The sequence below is a fragment of the Aquila chrysaetos genome, chromosome 12 (genome assembly GCF_900496995.4).
Source record: "Aquila chrysaetos chrysaetos chromosome 12, bAquChr1.4, whole genome shotgun sequence".
NCBI classification, from domain to species: Eukaryota; Metazoa; Chordata; class Aves; order Accipitriformes; family Accipitridae; genus Aquila; species Aquila chrysaetos.
In genome coordinates this window covers 2,608,537-2,633,691 of record NC_044015.1, presented here as the reverse complement: position 1 = coordinate 2,633,691, position 25,155 = coordinate 2,608,537, and the positions used below count along the sequence as shown (strand labels likewise).

The 25,155-nt window shown below is 42.9% G+C and overlaps 3 protein-coding genes and 1 long non-coding RNA gene across 9 annotated transcripts; 2 read left to right on the top strand and 2 right to left on the bottom strand.

Moving 5' to 3' along the window:
• Positions 1-18: 18 nt before the first annotated feature.
• LOC121233707 lies at positions 19-3,962 on the top strand. Of its 2 annotated transcripts, none has more exons than XR_005933700.1 (3): positions 19-786; positions 2,315-2,432; positions 3,631-3,962. It is a non-coding gene; the product is annotated as an uncharacterized LOC121233707 (long non-coding RNA). The 2 variants fall into 2 exon arrangements; XR_005933701.1 differs by lacking the exon at positions 3,631-3,962 and adding an exon at positions 2,736-2,821.
• CALR3 (calreticulin 3) lies at positions 1,418-5,903 on the bottom strand. Its single transcript, XM_030034288.2, has 9 exons — positions 5,631-5,903; positions 5,375-5,476; positions 5,019-5,222; positions 4,209-4,303; positions 3,236-3,445; positions 3,007-3,120; positions 2,750-2,893; positions 2,009-2,101; positions 1,418-1,908 (listed from the first exon to the last, which is right to left on the bottom strand). Exons 1-9 carry the CDS (start codon positions 5,815-5,817, stop codon positions 1,741-1,743), a joined length of 1,317 nt encoding a protein of 438 aa, XP_029890148.1. The 5' UTR covers positions 5,818-5,903; the 3' UTR covers positions 1,418-1,740.
• An 11-nt stretch (positions 5,904-5,914) lies between these two features.
• C12H19orf44 (chromosome 12 C19orf44 homolog) lies at positions 5,915-11,615 on the top strand. 5 transcript variants are annotated; one of them, XM_030032852.2, is made up of 8 exons: positions 5,915-6,192; positions 6,438-7,079; positions 7,332-7,689; positions 8,264-8,340; positions 8,719-9,190; positions 10,078-10,173; positions 10,301-10,467; positions 10,912-11,615. In XM_030032852.2, the coding sequence occupies exons 1-8, from the start codon at positions 5,944-5,946 to the stop codon at positions 10,996-10,998; spliced, it is 2,148 nt and encodes a 715-aa protein (XP_029888712.2). In that variant the 5' UTR covers positions 5,915-5,943; the 3' UTR covers positions 10,999-11,615. The 5 variants fall into 5 exon arrangements, with proteins under 5 accessions (XP_029888712.2, XP_029888714.2, XP_029888713.2 ...); XM_030032854.2 differs by having other exon boundaries at positions 6,435-7,046; XM_030032853.2 differs by having other exon boundaries at positions 6,435-7,052.
• Positions 11,561-24,549, bottom strand: LOC115349096 (calcium homeostasis endoplasmic reticulum protein). The gene is given in 19 exon segments (XM_030032849.2): positions 11,561-12,673; positions 13,473-13,658; positions 14,207-14,301; positions 14,784-14,900; positions 15,032-15,181; positions 15,484-15,570; positions 15,863-15,996; positions 16,813-16,980; positions 16,982-17,052; positions 19,034-19,430; positions 19,859-20,037; positions 20,378-20,612; positions 21,254-21,343; positions 21,693-21,804; positions 22,160-22,311; positions 22,545-22,682; positions 23,427-23,608; positions 24,168-24,341; positions 24,433-24,549. Coding segments are annotated over 19 exon segments (2,730 nt in total). The 5' UTR covers positions 24,458-24,549; the 3' UTR covers positions 11,561-12,635.
• Between the last annotated feature and the right edge of the window lie 606 nt (positions 24,550-25,155).

Here is a 25,155-nt window from a genome sequence, read left to right as displayed (position 1 = left end):
CCGCTGGGCCTGGCCTCGGCCGGCGGGCCGCGGCAAGCTTTGAGGAGACGCGTTTGACCCGGGAACAAAGCGACGGGGGTTTATCTGTGCCCGGCAGCTCGTTCCCGAGCCCGATGAGCTGGTCCCGCTGTCCCGCCCCTGCTTCCCGCAGTCTCTCTGCTCCCAGACGGGGCTCTCTCCTCCAGCGAAGCTGGCGGTGACCTACCTACGGTTACGGACAAAGTAGGTCTAGGGAAGACTGCAGCTGCCCGGTGGAATATTCTTCCAGGTAACCGAGTCAACGCACCAATCGACCTTTTAGCTGGATGACCAACTTTCTCCTGGAAAAACCTAGTTATTTTACTTCATTACATGAAACCTTGTCAAAACAGACCTCACGCAATTAAGCTTCCTCTGGTCTGTGATCAAATATTCAGCGTCAAATACAACAAAGTTAACAAATCCCCGACTGCAACGTATAAAATACTGAAGAGCAGCCTGAACGAGGCTAGATCATTGTGGCCATATAAAAGCTAAATCAACAGGAATTTGTTTAGGAAAAAAGGTAAAGGGCGACTGTCATTCCAGTGTGTTACAATAGCTTTCAAAGTTCTTCACCCCACAGCATCACTGGAATTGTGCTACAGGGGACAGCACTCAGACAAGCGGAAGCGAAAGAATTTGACCTCAAGTCGCCGCACAGGCTAGAAACTGGCCTGTCTGAAGTCAGGGCTTCCACAGATCCTCCCCCTCCCCATCTCCTTACCACACAAAACCCTGCTCAGCCAGTGTCGGGGTAACTGAAAGGTAAATGCAAAACCATTGGCTTTGGAGGTCGGGCTTCAGTTTTTGCTAAATTTATAGCATTAGGTTGGGGGGGGGGGGGGGGGGGGGAATGCAGAAGAGCAGAAGGACCTGAGAAGCGATGAAGGAAGTGACTGAACAAGTTACATGAGTGAGTTACAAGACCGGTCAGACAAAAATAGACGCATCTTTCAGTTTCAAATTCCAACCCCCACGAGAAGGAAAAAAAAAAAAAAAAAAAAAAAAAAAATAATTTTAAGACAGCTTCCAAGCACTGTTATGTGTTCATTTCAGATTTTTGAAGGGGAAAAAATTGTCTGAATACATTTAAACTTCTAAGGACAGATTTGTGGACAGAGTCCACTCAGGTCCCACACTGAGACAGAGAGCTAGAACGTTCCATCAGCAGATAAGCAATGGCAGAACAGCCAAGAGCAGCCACGGTGTGTTCGCGGCAGCTATGCAGCTGCAGTAATCCCTGAAACTCTGACAGGTGCACAATTACTACAGAAGCTTAGCAAAGCTTATCTCCTCCTTAGTCTGGAGTATGTTGTGAAACATGCTTCACGCATTTGACACGCTGAACCCTTTAATGAAATATAAAAAGATTATTATATTTCCTCAACAAAAATGAGCATGAATTTTACATTTAATATTAAACCATGAAAGTATAGAACGCTTTCAAAACCTAGTACTTTATTACAGGTGTTTTTAATGTATTTTAGGAGGGCTAAGATACAGTTAATAAAAAAAACAACCTTTCTATAGAGAATTTAACTATGTTATGGTATTTTTATTAAAAATAACTGAAACTGGTCACAAAATTTAACGTTGAATTTTTAAAAAAAATCCTGTTTTAATACAACTGTATCACTGCAGATTCCAACAAGCTGTTAACAACCAAAATCTCTATAGAGAGACTTAAGTAAAAAAAAGTGAACTTCTTTCAAATAACAATTAAAGCTCTTCCTTCTCAATAGTGTTCCTCACTGCTCTAACCTTTCCAGATTCTTTTTTTCTCTCTAGCTTTTTCTTAAACCATTGCTCAAAGTATTTTTCTTCTGTAACCCTTTCTCTCTCCTGCTCTTCCTCAGTCTGCTTTATGTTCATTTCCTTTTCAGGACCCTGCATTTTTATGCACCAAGAAGTTCTTGATCAGATTAGACAGGGGATTTTTACAATGGGGTAATAAAGAACCAAAACAGGCACAAGAGTTTCATGTTACCTTCGTTTCTCCCCATGTTTCATCTCCAAAGTCTTCTGCATAAACCTCATCATCTGTTATCAAGAAGTTGTCAAAAATTGTGCCAGCTCTCACCTTTAAAGGAATGGGGGGGGGGGAACACAACAGAATGCCTCTGTTTTCTTAAGAGCTTTCATCTCTTTTTTTAACAATATGTTTGTATCATATATTCAATATAGAGTAATCATGTCAAGAACCCCATTAGATTTTTTTCCCAGAATTTGATGAAGAATTCTCTCTTTTTGGACAACTGTTTTCAAGAATGTAAAGGACTTGTTTTAACTTTAGGTACTTCACTGCTCTTCTACAAAGTTTTAAGTCTCATCACTGGCTAGTCAAGAAACCTGAGACAGAGGAAGATCTGAGAGGCACCCGGGAGGGCACTTTTCTCCTCATTAATCTTTGGGTAAGTCAGGAGTAACTGAGCTGCTTGAAACCTCAGTTACGCACCTCACATCAGGTGGAGTAAGTCATACTTTACAATAGTTACACAAATTAATTTAGGCCCCTCACTTACCTGTAGATGATTACAATCCAAACAATAACTACAACAGAAGATCAGTGTGTCTTACAGATTTTTCAATTTTGTACAGATATTTACATAACAGCAAGTTAAAGACATAGGTCTCTAAGATCCCAAAACAACAGATAATGTTTATATGCAAAGGTTGCTATATACTCAGTGAGAGAAAAGTTCTTTATTTTCCAGTAAAGGCATCTTACCTGCCAGATATCTAGTCCAATGATGCTAATATTTTCATAGCTATAGATGCTGGAGTCTGGTGAGTAATTTGGATTGTCAATCTGTGGATGAGGCCAAACTCCTCTATAATTTGGGTTATCAATCTGCCTTGGTTTCCATTCCCCCTAGGATAAATGACATGTTCTGAATACAGTCAGGCACAGAAAAGTTGCTTAAAGTGTTATCCATAACTAGGATTGCAAGATTATTTATACTCTGTATACAAGATTATTTATACTCTGTATAGAGGATTCTTGACCATAGGATAATGCCATTCTCCATTCGCAGCATCATCCCAGCCTTCAGGTTTCTCAGCACTAGTGTCCATGATATATTCAGGTTCATCCCAATCCTTTAAAAAGACACAGGAAGATTAAGAAAGCAAAACTAGTGCAGAATTCAACTATATCAAATGTGTGTTCAGTAGAAATTAAATCCAGTAATGCAGAATAAGGAGAGAAAATTACCTCAGGTTTAATGTCATTTGGGTCATCAATTTGGATTCGATCATCCCAGTCAGTGGGTTTCCTCACTGTTGGATCATTAATTTTCCTTGGTGGCAAAAAATCTAAATCATCTTCTAAGTTGCCAGATGCAACCACTTCGTTATCAATTTTTACTTCATAAGTCTGATCTGGCCTTATAATCAAAGTATATAAATGTGTATATCCGTCAACCTGGGTTTTAAAGAAAGCAAGTAAAATTTTTTAAGAACCTTAAATATAGTTCTTAGGAACGGCCTTGCACCAGAATTAAAATACTAATTTCTAATGGATTTTTCATAAGCAGTAGTAAGAAAAAGTAATTCCCAAAGTCTCCTAGAGGGGAAAAATAATGACATTTTTTCACATGTATTTTCTAGTCCTCCCATCTGGGTCTCTGAACAAAACTGAGTGGTTGCAAGAAAACACAGTCTATATCTGATTGGCAAGAGGAAGTGTCACAAGATTGAAAATAGTATCAGATAAAGTAATGATTTTAGTTAATATCAAATACAAGCTACTTATATCCCAAATAGGTACAGCAAAGGCACATAAAAAGGCTTACTACATGGGTTAAAAGCAAAAATATTGAAAATACAGCCATTTATATCAGAAGAAAGTGCGCTCTCACTAGGAAATGTGGAATTAAAGTTACAATTAAGAAACACAATGACATACATTTCTTAACAACATACAGCACCCTTGGAACCTTGTTTCATCCTTTATCAGTATCAGGTATTATGAATGCAAGCATTAAATTACAAACGTATCATGAACTAAGAAATATCTAAAGTCCCAAATTAACATGACTTAAGATATGATGAAAAGTAGAACTTCTCAAAGGTGTTAGATGTTTGGAATAGTTGTTTGGGTTTGGTGTTTTTTTTTTTCTTCCCTTCCTAATATCCCTGTAACTTGTTTATTTTAAAGTTTTTGTATCTTTGAAATGTATATTTACCTTGCATCTGATCGGTTTCTTGATTGGATGGGGTTTATTCTTGTAATTTAAAATAACATGGACTTTCTTTGTCTCAGATCCACAAATATCTGGCCCTACAAAGAGATTATATGCTTTGTATCCTTAACTTCTTTGCAGAAAAATACAGATTGTTTACCTTTTCCTTCTAATACTGCTAGACATCTCTCCCATTCCACGTATTTTGGTGTATTCCATTTCTAATGGATGATGTGGCTTCTACTCAAAGTCTCTAAATCTACCTTAGAATTAGATTTTGTGTAGCTTGGGGTTTAGTTCTGCTACAGTTCTGTTACAGAACTAAACCCAGAAAACAAAAATCCAGGCAAAATAAACATTATCTATGGCACAAGCTGAATAGCTATATAATTATATTAGATACATAATGACAAATTTCACTTTGACATACAAATGTACAAACTTCACTAAGTCACTGGAAACTACATACAAGTATATAAGGGCAGAAAATGGCCTACAGAATGTTGTTTCAGTTAAAAGTCTTAAAAAAAAATAAATCCTGCTGAACAACTACTTTTATTCTAAGGTCACTCTAATAATTTTCAGTTATGTCCTTCAAATCAGCTCAGAATGTTTGCATAAATATGTATTTTGTTAATACATATTTAGAGATCTCTCAAGCACGGAAGAACTCACTGCTTACAGTCACGACATCCTTTTTTTTTTAAGACAGCCTTCCTTTATGGTTTTTCCACCATTTCCACAACCATCTTTGAAGAACTGCAGAACAGCAGCGACAGTGGTTTACTAATGAAGAAATAACTATCAACTCACCAAACATGATGTAATAATGTGAATCTCCCCTTAGGTTCTTCTGGTCCAAGTCTGAGGAAAAAATCTTAACATATCCCCCACCACAGTCTATCTTCTGCTCATGTTTCACAGTATACTGAATGACCAGAGTCTTCCCTTTGTTACTAAATGGTTTAAATCGTGAGGAGATAGCGTAAAACTTAGAGTTTTCACTAGTTTGTAGACCTGTAGAGATATTAGTGTAATAGTCAAACTTACACGTTTCTCCATTTGCAAAGAAAAAAATACTTTTATTGCCATGCATAGCACATCTATAAAGGCAAACCCCCAACTCTAGAGACGGCTCCCATAGCGTGTTTTGAATGAAACCCACATACCTTTATCTCGCACTGGATCTCCGTAAAACTTCCCTGCAGTGAGTTTAAACTTTCCAAGGTCTGCCTTGTACTCAGAATTAATCCACCTCTTCTGCCAGTTGACTGTCCCGCAAGGCCAACGCCAGCAACAACACAAAAACGGGGTCAATAAGCACGGTACCGTGAGGGGGGGGGGGGGGCTCCCTCCCAGCCAGCTCACACAGCCACCGGTAGCTGTCCCACCGCCCCCTCTACCCCCCTGCCGCCCTCGCCCAACCTCCGTCTAGAAACTGCTCCTGGAAATACACCCTGGCCCGGGCAGAGCCCAGCGCGGCCCCAAGGAGCAGGGCCAGCCTCAGCGCGACGACGGCCGGGGCTCTCCCACCGCGCCCTCTCAGCCCAGCCGCCGCCATGGCCGCCACCGCCCTCACAGGGACTGGCGTCCTCGCGCCTCCGATCAACATCGGCCTGGCGCCTTTTCCGCCGCGAGCTCTGATTGGCTGCGCTTCCCTCGCTTATCGTGAAACGGAATCAGATTGGCGTAGCGGCCCCCGAGGGAGGAGCGGGTTGCCCCGTGCCCTCCTGGCGAAATGCATGCTGGGGCTTGTAGTCGGCCCTCTCACGGGTTTGCCTTCTTGGGATTGGCTGGTTACGCCCAAGCATGGGCGCGCCAGGGGGAGGGGGGAACTCTGCGCGGAGCCAATGAGAGGACGGGATGTTGGGGAGTCCAGGTCTCCGGGATACGCCCCGGCCTGAGGGAGCCGCCGCCGCCTCCGGCCGGTCCGTCCCGGATGGCTGCGATCGCTCGGGCGCAGATGGCGCCCGCAGGCCGAGAGCAGGTGAGGCGGCCGCTCTCGTCCCGGCCTCAGCGCCAGCCGCCCTCGGTCTGTGTCTGGGCAGCGGCGGGCCCCGAGCCGGTGTTTCAGCCGCCTGTGGGGAGGGCCCACACCGGAGAGCGGGAGGAGGGGACCGGCACAGGCTGGGACGGAGGGCAGGGCCGTGGGGAGCGGGGGTGTCCGCTCAGTCCTGGGAGCTGAACTGGGCCGTCCGCCTCTGAGCGCTCTTTGCATCCTCTTCTCGGCAGGGACGCAGCGATGCTCCCCGTGGGAGAACCATCACAGCCGGGCGCAGCGTCCTTCCTCGCTCCTGCAGTGACTTCTCTGTGGTTGACCCAGAGTTGGAGAAAAGTGGAAGAGCTCTGTTCTGCGCCAGCAGATTCCTAAAGGTGCGCAACGAAAACGGACCAGGAAGCCGGTGGTGCCAGACATCGGGAAGCGCTGGGTGGATGGTGAACAGACACGAAGCAAAGAGCGCACTGGGTAGTGCTTCCCACACGCGCTCGAGCTCAGCTCTGAGGAAAGTGGCCCAGCTAGAAAGCAAAATCATGAATCGAAAAAAGCAGATGGAATTGCAAAACACTGACTTGGGACATAAGCCTTTGGACGAAGAGTCCTTCTCATCTGCTTCCAGTCACGAACATGGTGGAAGGGGCAAGAAATATCTGAAGAATTATGCTACCACTGGTGGAAATACAACCCTCAGTAATGCCTGTTCTAAGGGAGAGGAAAGCATCCAAAGCCCTAAAAAGAAGGTTATGGTTAAACAACAGCTTGGTTCGGATAGTGATGAAGAGGAAATGAGAGAATTGATGGAGAGCTCTTTGGAGTTTGCCAGTGGAAATGAGAATTGGAAGGTTGTTGTAAGTGATTCTAAATGGGGTGGAAAGGTAAATACAGACTTTGCTGGATTATATATTTGTATTTAGACTTTCATGAAATTGTTTTAAGTGGTAGGTCACTTTTTAGATAACACCAGAAACTAAATTTTAATTTTGCATTTGTAGCTTGCTCATGATATGATTTAGCTTCAATTCATGTTTTAAAATTACTGCGTTTTACCCATTATAATTTATTTTCCTTTTTAGTGGTCTACACATAATAAATGAAGTAACACATCTCTTTTTCATGTTCTTCAAAAGAGTAAGACTCCAGTTTCGTCAGGAATGCCTCCTCCATCTCATAAGGAAATTTCACTGATAGAGGCATCTAAAACGTCTTCTTTTCATAGCAGAGACTCAGAGAAAAATGGTTTTGGTAGAGGTAATTCGCCAGCACCTTCACCAGCCAGCAGAAACCTGTCAATACGACATAACATGAGATCTCAATCGCCGTCGTCTTCCATGAAAGACAATACCGTAAAGATTACTCTGCCTAGAACAGGCAACACCAAGCAAAGCCAAATATCGCTTGAAAGTGACAGAAGTGAAATAAAATCATTAGATGAATTATTTTCAAAAGCAGATGATGCAGAAGATTCAATTAGCAGCAGCTCAAATGGTAAGTTCATTCTAAAATATTGTCTCAGTAGATTTGGCATGAACTGTACTAATAATCTACTGATAAATTTACTAATAAACATGGGCAAATACTCACTTTGAAAGGATTCATTGGTGTAATCTTACATAAACCAAGGCTTTATCAAAGGAATTATGCTGATCTGTTTCTTTTTTCTAGTGTAACGTATTTATATTTTTCTTGGCTTTTGATTTAATGGGTTCAGTTTAATGATCCTTCCCTGGGTGACACTTACTTATGACATCAAAAGAATCACAACATTTAGAATAGTTTTCATACATCAATGGGACAATGTACTAATTGGTCTGAGTGAGAACAAGTGTGAAGGAGGGGTAGCAAGAATCTCTTGGGTTAGATCTGCCGACAGGCAAAGGAGGAAACTTTAGAAAGTGCTGCTAAGTTAAAGGTTTAGAGTGATTGACTGCTATTACTTTTTAGTATTACACTTTAAACTAGGAATGTAGTACTAATTTTTTTTTTCCGCTTTTCTCACTTAAGGGAAAGTGTAGTGTAATCTTCATGCAAATTCTCATGACAATATGTCATTTGATTGCAGACTTCAGACTGAATATCCTGAGCCTCGATGATTTGGCACCAAATATCACCAGTGAGGTAGCAGAATTAAAGCAGAAAGTAAGTAGAAATTCCCTACTAGCACATATTTCCATTCTGCCTTTGTTTGGTGGAGGGTGAATATTCTAAAATAAATACTTCTGTTCTACTCATAGGCTATCTGCAGTGGGCATGTCTCACTAGCTGTAAGGGTTACCCTCAGGATTTTACAGTCTACTGAAACCTGACCAAATTCTTTTTTTTTAGTGTCTGCATTTCCTTACTAAATGTAACAGCACTGCACAGTTTGTGGGGTGACAGAGAAAAGCAACATTTTTATTTCCTAATAAAGCAGTAGCTAACTCGGTGATACACAGCAGAACAGATGAAGAATAACGGAGGCATATTATAGGTTATATTTTGCTGATTCTTCTAACATACAGCTGTTTTGTTTTACAGGGGACAGACATTCAAGTTACTCAAGAATCAAACAGAAATAAGAAAAAAGATACATTCCTGGTGGAAAAAGACCAAACTTCTCTTAAAATGACAAGTGCAGTAACTGGTGTGAATGATGCTTCCGAAGGGAATATTGAAAAAACTGTGACTGAAGCTGAAATCTCTGAGCATTTGAGTGGAGTTTCTGCAGACTTCCCTGGACACAAACAGGATTATCTTGATCATGATGAGAGAACTGTTAATTCAGAATATTCTGAAGACTTTGAAAAGTCTCTGTCTACAACAGACAGGGAATCTGTATCAAAAATGTCAGAGGAACTTTCTGAGAGCTGCACATATTCTGGAAAACACCCATCTTCAGCATCGTCACTTTTATTTACCAGAGAGCAGCAGGACCAGGTACACAGAGTAACTGTCAAAGAAACTGCGGTTCAGACAGTGGATCCTCCATTCACCTATTGCTGGTCAAAGAGTAAGTTCGCAAGGTATTGCCCTATTGAGGCAATTTTTACATATTTGTATTTTATGTGGAATATAAATAATATATATATATAAAAAATATTTATATGCTGGCCTTAGTGAGCCTTGATAGAGTTCTTAGTTTCAGTACTAGCTTCCCCTGGCTGATGTTAAATTAAAAACTTTCTAAAGCCCAACACTTTAATCTGCTGTCTGTAGAAAAGATTGGGATTGAACAACAGAATAAGAATTTGGAACTGGTTTTTGCTGAAAAAAACCCAACAGGAACGCTGGATGGATGAGATGGCGTTAGTGACAGAGCTTGCAATAGCCCCAGTAATATTCTCAAACAGAATTCAACATTTTTATTGTATCTTTACTATTGTAAACAATACCATTTGTGTTGTTACTAAAGTGATCACCCATCATAGAGTTCTTTTTTGCATTGTCTTTGTTTCTTGGGAAAGCACTATGGCCTCATTTACAAAAGACCGCCGTAACCTTTAACTGTTTCTGAGGGGTAGCTCTGTTCCTACCTCTCTTTACTTAAAGGAAAAAGTGGGAAAAGCCACTTCTTGCCACATTCAAGGAGGAGAAAATAGAAACTCGGGTGTGCTTGAAACCAGGAGCTTCTGTCAAGTACAAAAGCCTTTATTTTTACTCTGTCTAGGGTTAGAAAAGATGCCTTCCGCAATGCCATGTGTTGTGAAAGTGAGAGTAAGGAAACTGTGGAGGTCATAGAACTATTCTAACATTTTTTGGCTGACAGTTTCCTGTTAGGCTCTATAGCAGTTCTTATGGCAACTGATGTCCCAAGAGACTGCTGAAGATGAACCGAGTTCTGGTGCTATACCCTTCCACCCTCCAAACCCTGTAATTCTGATTTTCTCCTATACACAGCAAACACCTCTGCAGTACTTGACCCACCGGTAGGAAACAGTTACGTTGATCCAATACCTATTGCCAGTCACGTCGTCAGCACGGATGCAGTAGAAGGTACTGAAAAACACATTTATTACTATTCTTTTTTACTACATTTTATGCATCTAAGCCCTTCTTGGATTGTTTTGCCTTACTATCTGACTAACATATCACTAAAGTATATACTCTCCATTTCTTGCAGCCTTGACAGCGTACAGCCCGTCAGTTCTTGTTTTAAATGCCATGTTGAAACAGCACTTGATGTTGACTCAGCAGTTTGTAGAGAACATTCACCACCTTCACTTATCCCTTGTGGAGTCGTTAGAGAACGAGAAGTTCCACTACCATACCCTGGAAGAGGCTAAAGAGGTATTTCTGATAGCCTAGACAGCAGCCTAGAGAGAGTGAGCATCTACTCATCTCCAAACACTTCTAGTAGTTGCAGCAAACAAATTTTCTTTGCATATTATTCATTAATCAGATAATACAAACTTTATCATTGAATAAATTACTTCATAGAAGAAGAATATTCTAATGCTTGTGCCCATATTAATAACAAGTCAGGAGTTTATACAGTAAAAAAAGACTGAAGTCTTACTGAAGGCCATAGTTTTGAAAACGTAAGCTTTCTGCTGTAGTGTTTAGCTGTCCTCAACAAGCAAGGATCTTCCTAATGCTGCAACAGAAGTATCAGTTTCTGTTGCTATTATAGAAAAGTGCAGGTGTCTTGACATGAAGATTTATTATTTATTAAATACTAGAAAATATTTGTCTACATAATAAAGAAATTTGTATATTAACTTTTTTTTGCAGTACATCAAGAATCACAAATCCCCACCTCTAACAATTGAGCAAGCACGTGAAGAAATTCAGAAAGCACAGGAGGAAAAACTGCTTTGATTCTTTGAATTTTAAGTAAAATTTACATTTATGGCAGTCAAGCTGGAACAAGAAACCCTTCCAAATTGCAGAGATAAAAAGCTATAAACTCTGTGCTAGAAGGATTTGCACTAACTGCTATGTATTTTACTGTTATTTTCCTATACCGGAATTCCGTACTAATGTCCATGATACAGGGATAGGCAGGAACCTTCAGCCAGACTATGCCAGTGTTCAGCAAAAAAGAAACCAAGAAAACCCTTCTCTCCAAAGGGAGTATGGTAAGTCGTCACAGGATGCATGTTTATGGTGTAGATGGTGTGTTCTCTGGTCACACCTGTGATCATGGTAGAAATGAAAGTCTGTACTATGGCACTAGAGGAGTGTGATCACAGTAGAAAAATACCACGTCCTGCCTTCACAGTGCCATATTTAAGCAGTGTTTATGTATAATTAGCCTTGCCAGATTACTACAAAACCAAACACAGGCACAGTTAAGATAAATTCAATACAAGGAAGGCTTATAGCCATTGTATGGGAATCCATTTACTCTGAAATAGGAGCCACTGTTTTCTTTTTATTAAAAAAAAAAAGTGTTTATTGGAAGGCAAAACAATAAAATTCACAAGTTGATAACATACAGGTGTTGTATGCTGATTCACAGACAGTTACAGTTCCACAACTACAGTAGATCTAGAACAAACTGATATTTCACCATATTAACTGAATGGTTTTAAGAGGGTTTCTGCTATACAAACAAATGACGCTGGAAGAGGTTACCACCACGCAGACCTCTGGAGTGGAAGTGCAGTGTAAGGGCCTAACATCTTTAGCTGGTGGTCTCTGGAAACAGTTACAAAAGGTTTTTTTTCTCATTTAGATTAAAGGAAGTTTCCAAGAACGTTTCATTGTTAGAAACTTGCAGAGCAGAGAAAATGGATTCTCTTCTATTGAACTAATTAGCTTTTATTAAAGGGTATATACAAAAATATAAAAAGCTTAAAGAATGTCTTCCATTACAAAGCATTGAACATCCCTTAGAGCGCTTGAAAAGCTAGAACAGTTAACCCTCGTGTTCTGACCAGAGTTGTGACTGCAGCAGCTGGTGTGTAGGGGCGTTAAGTTGTAGGGTAGGTTCTAACAAGCTTGCACAGTGCTCATAGGTCACCTGTACTGGAACTAGATGCTTCATTCCCCATTTAGACATTAGGATACACTGCTCAGCATCAGTCTGACTTGATCCCAAGGCAGCACCCCTCCACTTCAAATAGAATTAACCTTTTGAGAGAAATAAACATACATTATGGAACTAGAGAACATATAACCGTATCAGATAACCTCTGTATTCCACAGGAATGAATGAATCACAATCCTGCACCAGGGATAGCTTGACTGGGGTTTAATTCTAGTATAAAATGGGTAACTAATTAAAAAATTTTGCAAAATAAATGGAAATTCTTAAACTTGCTAGACATGTCATAGTAACGACTGGCCTTTTTTAAAGACTAAATGACAAGTGTTGAAGTACATGTCATAGCTTTCCATTTTTCACCATAGTTTTAAAAGTAATTCATTTGTCACTTCCTCCAGACTTTAATCCGGATTTATACAAGTTTAATGTTTTGTAGAAGATGCAAGACATCTTTCTTCAGAGAGTCTTATTCAGGTGGTGGAGGGTCTTGCGTTTCACGCTTCACTGAAACAATAGGGAAAAGAGTTCTTACACATTCTGCAGTTACCTAAGCTGTCTGAAATGTTTCATGGAATGAGGGCTCTATTAATAAGGAGTTTTTCCTTTTGGGCTTTATTTGAACCCATTTGATTACACAGATCTACTGCAGCCGTAGGCAGAAGTGACTTTTCATTTAGCATGCCAATTTTTTTCCTTTTAGTCATTGGCAAGTGTAGTTGTTCTGCCTAACACAGACTCTCTGCAAGAATCCATCATTTGGGTAATTGTCTTCATCTCTTAGGAAGCACCTCCACTTTTTTGGAACCCTTTCTGCACTACAGTGAATTTATTACCAGTTCTGGCTTTGGCAGAACGCGGCACTAACTGTAGGAAACTCAGGAGTCGGGCAGGGAAAAACAGTAAGTGTGGTCTAACGTCATCCCAACCACAGAGACGTTCCTGCTCTGGCAACCATCCCTCCTGTGGCATGGCTCCCTCCTCTACCTTTGGGATTGCTCCTGTTTTTTAAGGGTAACATTCAAAGATGCAGGCTTTTGGTATTGCAGCCAGGAAGCGGCTTACACTGAACAGGCTAATGAATTAATGTTTCAGAAATGAGAATACAACACAACTCCTAAAAGGGCAAAGATGCTGGGTTAATCACAGTGTATGTCTACTTACCTGTAGTTTTACTGTGTCCATTACATTAGACAGAATTAAGAGTTACTAGTCTTTTGGTTTGGGTTTACAGTCTACAGTAAATAGGACAAAATCGCTATCAAGTCTGCACAGTTTTTTAAATTGCTTAGAAACATTCACTTACATTCATCTCTGGCCTTCATGCGTGCGATAAACGAGTAACTTTTATTTCTTCGGTAGTTTTCATAAGGGTCATCTAATGCAACTCCCACTCCTTTATATTGATCCCATTTGTCTCGGATATCCCCTCCTTTAATTGGATCCTGAATTCCTTGTTCCTTGGCTCCCAATCCACCAGATCCACTCCATCCTGTAGAAAGGACACAACATTGCAATTCTGTAACTATTTATTACTAGAATTCTGAAGACAGACAGACATAGGCATTTTGGAAACAACCAAAGCAAGTGTTAATTTGATACAGCAGGATGGTAACAGCCTGCCTGAAACAACATATGAACTGTCCTGTTTATTTCCAAAGCATTAATATGCAGAGATTCTGGGAGCTGGCAAACATCAGCACTATCCCTAAAAATGTGTAAGGCAGCAAGGGGAAAGACAGCGCAAGCCCGATCTGTCCAGTCAACCCTGCTGATTACATTACAGGGTGATGAAATACCTCGGGGCAGGTAGGTTCTATCTGATGCCAAACTCAGATCCCTGTCTTCCATATCCTTCCCAGAAAGGCAACTACCACCACCGCTCCATGTTCTGTATACTTATACCTCTGAATATCCTTACACTGACCTTGGAATACCAAGGGATAATTACTTATGAACATGCATTAATTAATTGTGTCCAAGAGTTTGGTGCCTGATTTTGTTTCCTAGCTTGTCTAAGATTCCAGAACAGCATCTTACCCATCTTCACTAGCATTTGATGGCCTTTATTTTCTTCTCCAAGTCTTGATTCTGGTATAGGAGGCCCAGAACTGGAGCCCAAACCAGCAGAAGAACTAAGGAAATAAAAAGAACAAATTCAGAACAAGTGATCCTGTTCTGACAAAAAGCAAGGTCTTTTATATTCTGTTAAACATTAATGCCCAATATAATCCCATCCACTCCACTAAGCTATTCTTTTATAAGGCTAATGGATTATGGCATCACAAAGGTGCCATAAACACCCTACCTGCTTCTCAATACATGGGAAATCAAACACTACGGTCTTCCTAACAGAGACTACTCACAGGATTCGTCCTGCTTCCTAGAAAGGCATACAAAGCCTTCATAGTTGCACAGTGTTTTAACAAAAAGCCACCCCAACAGAGTAATATTCTCTCTATATGCATATATCGCATATACATAGTTTCTAAATCTGCTTTCCATCTTCTTTTCTACTATTTGTTCAAATGCTTATTATACCCAGCTTATGAGAAAGCACCCTCGTTGGTCCTTTTCCAAACAACCAAGGTAAAAAGAGAAACAGAGAAGAGCTTACGGAGGAGTGGGGCTGCGAGAGCGGGACCGGCGCCGCCTTCCTGGGGAGTACGATTTTGACCTTGAGCGTGACCGTGATCGCGAGCGGCTATGAGAAGAGCGGGACCTGCTCCGGCTTCTGGAAAGGGAGAGCACACAAGATCAGATGTGCAAGTTACCAGAGCAACATCCACGGTTCTTCATTCAGCCCCGAGGGCTGGTTTTTTTCCCACCCTGCCAGTTCCCGAGATTCAGCCCCTTGCACTCTACCTGGACTGGGAGCGCGAATATGATCGTGATCGGGAGCAAGAGCGAGATCGTGACCTCGAATAGGAGCCAGATGATTTTGAAGATCGTGAATTGGACCGGGAGGATGAGCGACCTCGGCTTTTAGACCGACTGCGAGACCGAGAAGGCCCACTGCACAGATAAAAGCAGAGAAACTCCAGTGAAACTCCTGGGAGAAGCACGGCAGACGCAAATATACCCCTCATTAAATTCAAATTACACACAAGCACTGTATTTCTGCAGACAATCCAGTGAAGACTGGAGTGTGGCAAAAACTTATTTTCTGCAGATTAGAGAAATTCCAGCGAGTTGAAACTCAGTTATTCCATCAGCATGTTGCTGAACGCTTTCCCTCTGCATTTAGCCCAAGGTATTCCAAGCAGCTTCCAAACAAAAAGCATATGCATCAGAAGGCAGCAGACAGGATCTCTCACCTATTTCTCTTCTCCTGACCTTTCCTCCGCCTCGCTCTCATTTTAGCTCTGAAGAATTCGTACAGTCCGTTCTGCTCCCAGCCTTCACTGCAATAAATCAACCACACATAGAACCGACATCTGTAAAATTCTATTTTGATCAATGGAGACGTTCAGGATTTCCACTAGATTTTGCAGGGAACAAAGGGCCTGGGCAAAAAGGTCTCACAAATCTCGGTGTAAGATCAAACAGCGTGTGCAGTTTAAAACACAACAAGAGCACTCATTTCAGCATTAGAAGAACCAAGACACAGGCGAAGGAAGAGAGAGGCACTTCGTGGTTTGAGACAGCTTCTTAGGGCATTTTCCTTACCATATTGTTAGCTATACCTACTCTTACCTGTTTCTAGGCCTGTCATGAGATGGTGGACTATAAAATGCCTCAACCGCAGCCAGTAGTCTCTCACTGGGGGGCATTGGGGGTGGAAGACGTATATCTTTAGGATCTAAAGGTTTATACTCATGATCTTCAAGCTGCCGGAAACAAAACAAATTACATTTGTGTCATGTGTCATGGGGTGGCTACCTGAAGAGATAAATATAGATTTAACTGTGTAGGGACCTCACATTTCAGTATTGGATAACAAATGGTCCAGAAATAAGTATTCTGCAGATGACCCAATGCTTTCTCATGCTATAACTACCATTTTGAGTTCTATGAGAAAAGCCAGCACTACACAGGTTGCAGCATTAACTGGATCGCCAGGTAGATAAAATGCAGAGCTCACCTATCCACCTTTGTGATAACAGTGCCTGGATGGAAGCCTGGCAAAAGCTGGTGTATGCTGAGTGTAACACAAAGTTAGAGATGGAAGAGACCTAATGCATAAATGTATATATCCCCGAAGATGCTGATACAGATACTTTTCCTGTTCTCTATCACTCTTTGTATATATAACATTAGTGCTGCAAAACATCTTTGTAAGAAAGAACTCTGAATACCAAAAACTAGTACACAGTGGCCACATCAGAACTGCAAGGTCCCTCTGCCCATCTGAAAATCACTGGTGATTTCTATTTGCTAAAAACGGGTAAGATTTTCAAGAGTAAGTTAAGTCTTTCACATATATGAGCTCAAATGGCTTTCACGGGGACACGACACTTGAAAATTTTACCATTTTCACCTTCTCCCCCTGCTGCTGCCCTTTTATGCCCCACAACAACTTTGGCTGATGGTTGCTGGATGGAAAGACTTGAAATTATAAATGTCCATGTTAAACTGTCCCTATTATTGGCCATGGGATTTTGATCTTTTAATTCTACTAGTCAGGGCCCATTGCAAGCACTTACTTTTACAAGTGGAGCCATCAGTCCAGCAGGAAGATCAAAGTAGGGAACATTTGGCACCAGGCTAGGATCATCATGGTTCATGTGAGGGGGTCCTTGTCGCCGCATGTGAGGAGGCTGCCCGTTAAATCCATGCGGGGGAGGCCCGAAATCTGGGTGCTGTGGCCCCCCCCCAGGGAGGATGCTCGCTGATTCCAGGATGAGGCAATCTATGACCAGGGTGGTGATGAGGAGGTCCAATTTCTGCAGAGTGGGAGGGTTAAAACATTTTATTTAGCTATAGAGAAAGGAAAGCAGAGAGATGTACTTCAATTCGTGCATTTATCCTAAAAAACAATCTTGGCACCCACAGCCTTGCAGATCCAGAAAAGCAACAGAACTGAAGAACTAGAGGCGGGCTACAGGTCCACATTCGTTAATATCTTGCAGTGCCTCTCCCTCCCTGGCCATAGCAACCACTCGCAAGACAACAGGATACTTTAACCCTAAGCCACTGCTTACTTTGGGACATACTGTGGTCAAAAAGTACCACAAGAAAGATACGCTCAAGAACAAAAGGTTTCAGATGCAGCAGGGCAGCTACTGATGAGATCTATTTCTGAAGCCTAAATACACAATCGCAGCTTTGCATGGACCTGTAATTAGTTCTGTCTCTATGCCAAATCATCATATATAAAGAAATAAAGATGGCAGGAATTAACTCACATGAGTAGGTGACAAGAAAATACTTTGATTAAAGAGGCGTTTCGAGAAGAGGTAGAGATAATATCCTGTTAAAATAGAGAAGTGAATGACATCCATCCAATCACTGATGGACGAACCATTTGCCATGAACACCAGGATACCCTGCTGAATTCATTGCACTATACAGAGAAAAACGCAAGACTGAAAATCAACATCTTCTGCAGCAGGACCAACAGTTTTTGCAGGAAAAGCCATTACAGTCACTGCCCAATCTTCAGCCAGTATTATTTGACTCATCTTCATCAGAACTTAGGCACAGTCTGTGTTGTCATTGCTTCACCACTTTCCCAATTTTAGCCATCTGTTTTAGTAGATACCCACTCCCAACAACTTTACGTGAAACAACAGATGTTTTGGATCACCACTACAATCCAAAACAGAGCATCTTTTCTGAGCTTAAACCTTAATTCCCCCAGGACAAGAAAAGCTGTTCTCCCTACTCACTACCACAACTTTTAAAAAAAACCAAACAAAACCAACAAACAACAAACCCAAAGAAACAGGAAAAAAAAAAACCAACCCCCCCCCAAAAACCCAAACCCAATCTCTACTGGAGAAGTTAATCACAATTCTAAATATATAAGCTCCAATTCGTTGGTTTTCAATGTTTTTTGCAGCTGGGGAATCGAGAATCTTTTAAGCTTAAAACAGCAACTCCTACATAGCAACATAATTGCTCTTCTAAGTGGCTTGTCATACAGAACCACAGTGATCTTTAGACTTTATGTTGATAAGGATCATTCCAGAATAATCATAACTTCTGCATGTGGAATAGAAACTACATCGGCGCAGAAGTATACCAGACTTCACAAGGGAGCCCGCAGCCAAGTCTGAGCCACAAAGGCCAGGCAAGCAGTGCATTGACTATGCTCTCAGACACCCCCCTGTTCCAGCAAGAGAGCAAACCAAACAAGAAGGGAGAATGGGAGGTAAGGATCATTTCACCAGACACTACCAAGCCACACAACATTAAGGCAGATAAAATAGCTTTTCAGTACAAATAAAGAGAAGAAAAGAAGGGCATAGATGAATGTTTGCACAAGAACAAATGCTTCCAGCCTGGCGGCTTCTCACTTCCTCCATCTATGGAGGGCACAGCTGAAGAGCCCTCATCTATGGCCTGATGTGCAGGAGGCTGAATTTACAAGCAAATGCTGCTCCTCACCTTTGAGCTTACTATTTTTGAAGTGAAATAGTCACAAAAGGGGTGCCTGTAGAGATGCTGAATTGAGTTTGGATTACAATTTCTGGTTATCTGCACCCGTTAGAAAAGGAAGACTCAAAAAGCAAGGAAGCATCCAACTCTGCATGTATTTCCTACCGAGTTGTTAGCAGTAGCTTCCCAAACCCCCGAACTCAACATTTCTCAGGAAAACCACAACAGTCCACCACGAATAAGCTGTCACCCAAAGCGCTAGATAATTTTGTAATGGCAATCAGCATCGCAACATAAGAAAACCTGGCCTGGTACACACTTTACCTTGAGGAAAATCCCCCTGGGGGTAATCAAAACGATGAGGATAAGGAGGCCTTTCAAAGGGATGGCGAGGTGGAAAATCATCCTGCATGAAGCGAGGTGGAAAGCGGTTGAAATTATGCGGATGCGGGGGCTGGTTGAATTGGGGATGTTGCTGATGTGGAGGAAATGGGCCTCTGAAGTGAGGTGGCCGCTGCATTCGAAATGGAGGTTCCCTTTGACCCCCACCCCATGGAGGTTGTTCATGCTGGTTGTTCCACGGTGCTTCAAACTGGTTGTTCCAAGAAGGATCCGGCTGGTTGTTCCAAGGTGTCTCTCGCTGATTGTTCCAGCCTTGATCTCTCTGTTCGTTCCACATTCCTTCATGGTTGTTATTCCACGGAGGACAATGAGGTGGTCCCTAGTGGTGAAGAAAAGAAGCCTGGTCATTAGACTACAGAAATAAAGAACGCAATAAAAACAATCTACCTTTTTTAAGTAAATACAGCCTGTAGGAAACATGCACAAGTGAAAGAACTTTCCGAATACAAGGTCTGAAAAACTGCAGCTTCAGAGAAAAGACAGGAAAAGACCAAACTGTTACTGAAATCAAACAGCTCTGTACTCAAGACAGAACTTCTTGTTCTGCTTGGTCATAGGGAAAGTGTGATGGCTGACAAACTGAAATACAGTTTATACTTTGCCTTTAACTGGGCTCAGAATAAGAAAGCCTGGCATTTGAATCTGGATTTCTAACTCTCACAGCTGTTCACCACACTTCCACGACCAAGATGGTCATGCTGAACCCCCACCTCCCTCTACACCTTGTTTCAGAACTGCGTTTCTTACCTGTTGTTGACCCCATGGTGCAACAGGGTGAGGTTGGTCAAACCAGGGTGGTTTATTTGGAGGAATCTGATCATGAGATCCAGGGCCACGTGGTCCACCAGAGGCCGGATCCTGCACTCCAGACCCTGTTGTGTCATACTCCGTAGAACCAGCTAGAGGCAGCTGAGATTTACCATCATCTGAAACAAATTGGAGACTATTACAAGCATCCAGGTCACATGTAGTTAGTAAAACACCCGTGCACCTACAGCAGGCTCTGTCTGAATTTCGCTGGATGTGTAAACACTCTGCAGATATCTATTACTGGGAAAGAGGATTTCTGATCCGTTTAACATTCGTTTCTTTGGTTCTTTTTATAGTCAAGCATCAGACTGCACCAGCTGCAAGCCTCAGAACAGTTTCAGGCTTTTGCCTGAACCAAACCAGTACCTCGCTACTAAAAAAGGAACAACAACAACAAAAAAAAGTCAGTGTTGCCACCCACTGATTTCTGCTCAGGTCCCCAGAACAGGTTAGTACCTGCTTGCGTAACTGGAGCAGACGGTGGAGCTGAGGCTGGTGCTGCTGTGGGGGCTTGAGGTGGGGGTGTTGACTTCACCTCGTTCTCTAGTGGTGGTATTTGTATTTGTTGCTGCTGCTGCTGTGTTAAACTGTTTACAAACTCTTCATGTTGAGTTTTCAGGTTCTGTATCTGCTGTTGGAAGGCTACTTGTACGGGCTGTACTACCGTTGCATATTCAGTGATCAAATTTGCCTGATAAAATGAGATAAATTAAGAAGAACAAGTTAAGACTGTACCTAAAACAGTTATCCTATCTGCTCATTCAGAACCTCCTATATTGCTCTCCACCCCCTCCCAAAAATGCACGAGAACGCAGGATAACCTGCTGGCAGAACCACCTGGCCACACTATGAAGCTCTGTGAAGACTTCCAAAATATTCTCTGCCGGCTAGAATCCACTGTCTATATTCAATACAGCTTCAAATACAGCTAAAATCAACAGCATTCATTATTAATGCTAAATATGAATAGTTCCTGCTGCCACAACAATTTTTATGCTTAGTGTATCTAATTTAAAGCTATGGTTTCTTTAGTTTCCTTTTTACCAAACATTCATTTCCATAAAAAGAGAACACACTGTCAAATATGTACATGACTGTAGCAGTTACAAAGGCAAATAGACTTTCCGGGAGCGTATCAGCAGCCGGATTATTGAATGTCTGAAATAACGAGGTTATGTTTTACATCACTTTTGTAATCCCTTGTAAACAACTTCAAGGAGGGGGAAGGGAGGGAATTAATATTTACCTTTCAAAAAAGGAAAACATTTCCTAAATTTGTTTTCAAAATATTTACATAAATAAGAAAACTATTACTTTTCTTTTGTGGCTAACCTGGTACTGGCCAAGTCCAAGAGCCGGGCTCTGTAACTGCTGAATAATTGACTCATCAAAGTACCCATTTTTCTCCCATAGTTGAAGAAGCTGCATAAATTCAAGAGTGAAAGGTTTTTAGAAATGCAGAACAATAAAAGAAAAATTGAGGCACAGCATTTTTATGTCTTTACTTTGTCAAAAGACCTAGGATTTCAGCGCTTGTCTTTGAACCACTGAAGATACAGATGCATTCATCATTACAATAACTTTTAAATAAAGCTAGGTACTTTTAAGTTCTAGCTTAAACATGAATTAAAGCACATCCTGTAATAGACTTTATGAAGACAATCAGACTAGAAAAATCTCAGTGATCTTCTTCCATCCTCATATCTGTGCATTTGCCTAGCACTAACCTAACAAAGCAAAGCATACAGTTAAACCAAAACCAGATACTCACTCTGGCAATCTTCTGTTGCTTGTCCTCCTCCACTGCTAGAAAACTGGTGCAATAAATAGGCACAACCACCTTCTGTAAAGCAGCCAGGAGATCTCGTGCTTGCTTCCGCTGGCTTCAAAAAAGGAATGGAAGAGAAGAGTTACCGCCTTTCGCTGTAACACTAAGAGCACTGTAACATTCAGTTCATCTCAACTTCTGCTATACTAGAAGTAGTGGATTCATAAAATAGAGTTCTCTACACTTTTACAGTCAAGTCTTGTCTGGAGGAAAAATACACAAAGCAGGTAAAAGCTGAATTTGATTATTAAAGCACTAGGTATTTGTGCCAGCTATGGACATCTTAAGACAGCTGCTAAAAACGATTAATACATTAAAGATAAAAAGTCAAACTAACAATGTATCTAGCAGAGAGAGACTTCACCAAATTAATCAAAACATCAAACCAAAACCCACAATTTAATTCTTACCAGTGATGCAATACATCATTGATTAAGTAGATTAGATGTAACCGAAGCTCAAAGTGAGCTCCTTCTGCCGTTATACGATTTCGCAGGTGCCCAGCCATCAGCTCACAGTGTGCAGGAGACTTTGCATTACTAAACATCCAGTTCTTGCCAGCCTTAGAAAAGCAAATTTAAAATATTTTAAGCTAGTCTAACGTGTTCACATCATATGGACTTCCTAGAACTCTGAAATAACTGCAAGAAGTGAAGTTTTCAAGTAACAGCTATCATCTTACCTACCATACAACACGGCAATAAAGCTGCTGTTTACTATACACGCAATCTCAACATTCAAATTATACTTAATCCACAACACCATCAAATAACTGTTCAGATCTAGGTCACTTACTGAGATTGCATCTTTTGTACAAGTGTCAATTATTGGCTGCAACAAGTTGTCAAATTCGTTCATATCTAACTGAGTTTCCTCCAAAACCTTCTGCATTTGTTGCTCAATTGCAAGGGCTACTGCTGACGTGACTTGTTCCTGAAAAAAAGAAGGAAAACCAAAACAAAACAAAAAAAGAATTATATTACATCCAATGTTCTTTTGAAGAACTAAGCCTCTGTATCCCTGTCCTCTTAACCGTACGTAAGTAGTTAGCTCAAAACCCAAGACCTTTTACAAGCAATGTGATCCCATAAAAATGTTTCAGTTATTTGTCTTTGAGAAGATTCTTCTCATTCTTCCCGTAAAGTCCAGTTAATTTTTCACCTCTAAAATCTCTCCATCATGCAAAAAATAATTGCGGGAAGCTCCTAAATGTATAGAACACAATCTAGGCATACTGGTTTCCTCCAGGAACTCTTCAATTTGGTTCCCACTAGCTTTAACAGCAAAACGTCACCTGCAAAAACCAACTAGTTCAAAGCACGCAGTTCCCTTCCACCCCTAATCAGAAACCACCAGGCTGGAATGTCTTGCAGTTCCCAGCAACTGCAGCATTAAACAAAGATTAAAGCAGTCACAATTTATTCCGCTCTGCAAACCAACAAGGTTTTTCATATAGTAAATAAACTGTTTTAACCAAAGATCAATCTCGCTAGCACATCAGATACATCTGTTGTACGGAGATGACGGCAGCTACCACAGAACAAAAATAAGCAAAGTAATACTCCTCGTCCTCACCACCACTAGTCAGAAGGAAGCCTTCCTCTCCCGCTTTGCTCCTAACTTCTACAGCCACTGGCAGTCTAGGATAAACCAGGTGAGCGCTTATCTTCAACCAACCTGTCTCATGGCCAGGAGATGCTGCTCCTGCTGCTGCAGGTTCCACTGACTCTGCTGGATAAGTTCCTCCACAGAAGGAGTGCCCTGAGGAGCTGGGATAGGTGCAGCCGGTGGGAGAGATGGTTGTGGCAGTGGCTGGATCTGTGCGGTGGCCTCAATATCTTGACTTTGCTTGCACAACACTATCATTGGACAAAGCAAACTTTTAAAGTAAGCCTCACAGAGAAACCTGCTACCGCCAACCCACACATGAAAACCGTGCCGGTTCCAAAACAGACCCTCGCATAATTGCTTAACACAAAATGAAAATCGTGCAGTCAAGGGTAGATGGTGCAGAAAAGGAGTGTCAGCAACTCCTCCCGCGCTTCGAGAGGAATGACTCCAACACAAGACCAGCCCCCGGAGCTGCTGCTGCTGCGCTGCACCACCCTATTCCCGAGGGCCCTTCCCGGTGTTGAGCTCCGTCTCCCTGCGGTGCAGCCCTGCCTACCTCCAAAACCCGCAAACGGGGAGGGGGGGTGGGAGGCGTGAAGAGCCGCGGGCAGGGCTCGGCCAACTACCTGGAGCTCAGAGGACAGGAGGAGGCTGCAAACCGGGGCTGGCGGGTCACAGCAAGGCCAGGAGAGAGAAAAGCGGCTCCGCCAGCGGGGGCCGGGAACCAGCGGCCGTGGGGGGGGGGGGGAGAAGCAGAGCCCGCCGCGGCCCTGTGCCGGTCCCGCGTAAGCCGCGGGCCCCACTCACGCTGCTGCTGCTCCAGGGCCAGCTTGTACTTGTAGTAGCCGTAGAAGTCGCCCCCGAAGAGGAAGGAGAATTTGGGGTTCTCCTTCTGCTTCTCCATCGTCATCTTCTCGAACTCGGGCCCGTTCCGCGCCACGAACTGCGCCAGCTTGTCGATGACATTCCGCAGCTCCTGGTCTGTGGGGAAGCAGCGCCGTCAGACCCCGCCGTTCCCTGCTCTCCCCTTCTCCTTCCCCCTCCCCTTCCTTCCCGCCCGGGCCGCGCTCACCGTCGGGCGGCAGCGGCATCTCCATGGCTGCGGGACAACGGGGCACGGTCGCCGCCGCCACTGCTAGGCCGCACCGGCCGGAAGTGCCGCGAGACGCCAAGGCGGCACACACGCGCAGCCGCGCTTTACGGCCCCGTCGCTATGGAGACGGCGCGCGGCGGCAGGGCACGTGGGGCCGCTCCCCCGCCCTCCGCCCTCTCCGCGCGCGGCGGGCGGGAAGGAGCGTCCTGAGGAGAAACCGGGGACCGGCCCAGGGACAAGGGTCGGTGTGTGGGGGGGAAAGAAGGGCCCGGGGACGGCCGGGTAGGTCCCGGGGGCGGGACCCGAGGCCGGGGGCAGGCTCCGGGAGCGGGAGCCAGGCCTGGGGCAGGGCCAGGGCAAGGCCCGGGTGTGTAAGGGGCCCGCGGGTCAAGGCCTGAGGCAGCTCTGTGAGGGTTGCGGGAGCCATCTCGGCACGTCAGCTCGCACCACACATCGCCTTCGCCGGCCCCTGAATGAAGGAGAAGTTGCTTCTGGGCTGCGGTGTGTGAGACCTCATCCTTTCCCGCTCGGCTTCCCGCTCACCAGATCACTCCGCTCAAGAAGCGCACGGTTCCTCTACTTTTAAAACATCACATCCAAGCGGCAGTTCAGTTGCCAGAAATTAATAGAGAGCATTAAAAGAAAGCATGTCATTTAACATCCGTTTCATCTCGGGGGACAAGCCATCGCAGCAGCACTTCA

Coding starts and splice junctions, on each gene's coding strand:
- CALR3 (XM_030034288.2), bottom strand. CDS start 5,817: ATGTTGATCGGAGGCGCGAGGACGCCAGTCCCTGTGAGGGCGGTGGCG. Junction 5,223..5,374: donor AGATCCAGTGCGAGATAAAG/GTATGTGGGTTT, acceptor ATATCTCTACAG/GTCTACAAACTAGTGAAAAC. Junction 2,894..3,006: donor TCAAGAATCCTCTATACAGA/GTATAAATAATC, acceptor CATTTATCCTAG/GGGGAATGGAAACCAAGGCA.
- C12H19orf44 (XM_030032851.2), top strand. CDS start 5,944: ATGCATGCTGGGGCTTGTAGTCGGCCCTCTCACGGGTTTGCCTTCTTG. Junction 7,080..7,331: donor ATTCTAAATGGGGTGGAAAG/GTAAATACAGAC, acceptor GTTCTTCAAAAG/AGTAAGACTCCAGTTTCGTC. Junction 10,468..10,911: donor CCCTGGAAGAGGCTAAAGAG/GTATTTCTGATA, acceptor TTTTTTTTGCAG/TACATCAAGAATCACAAATC.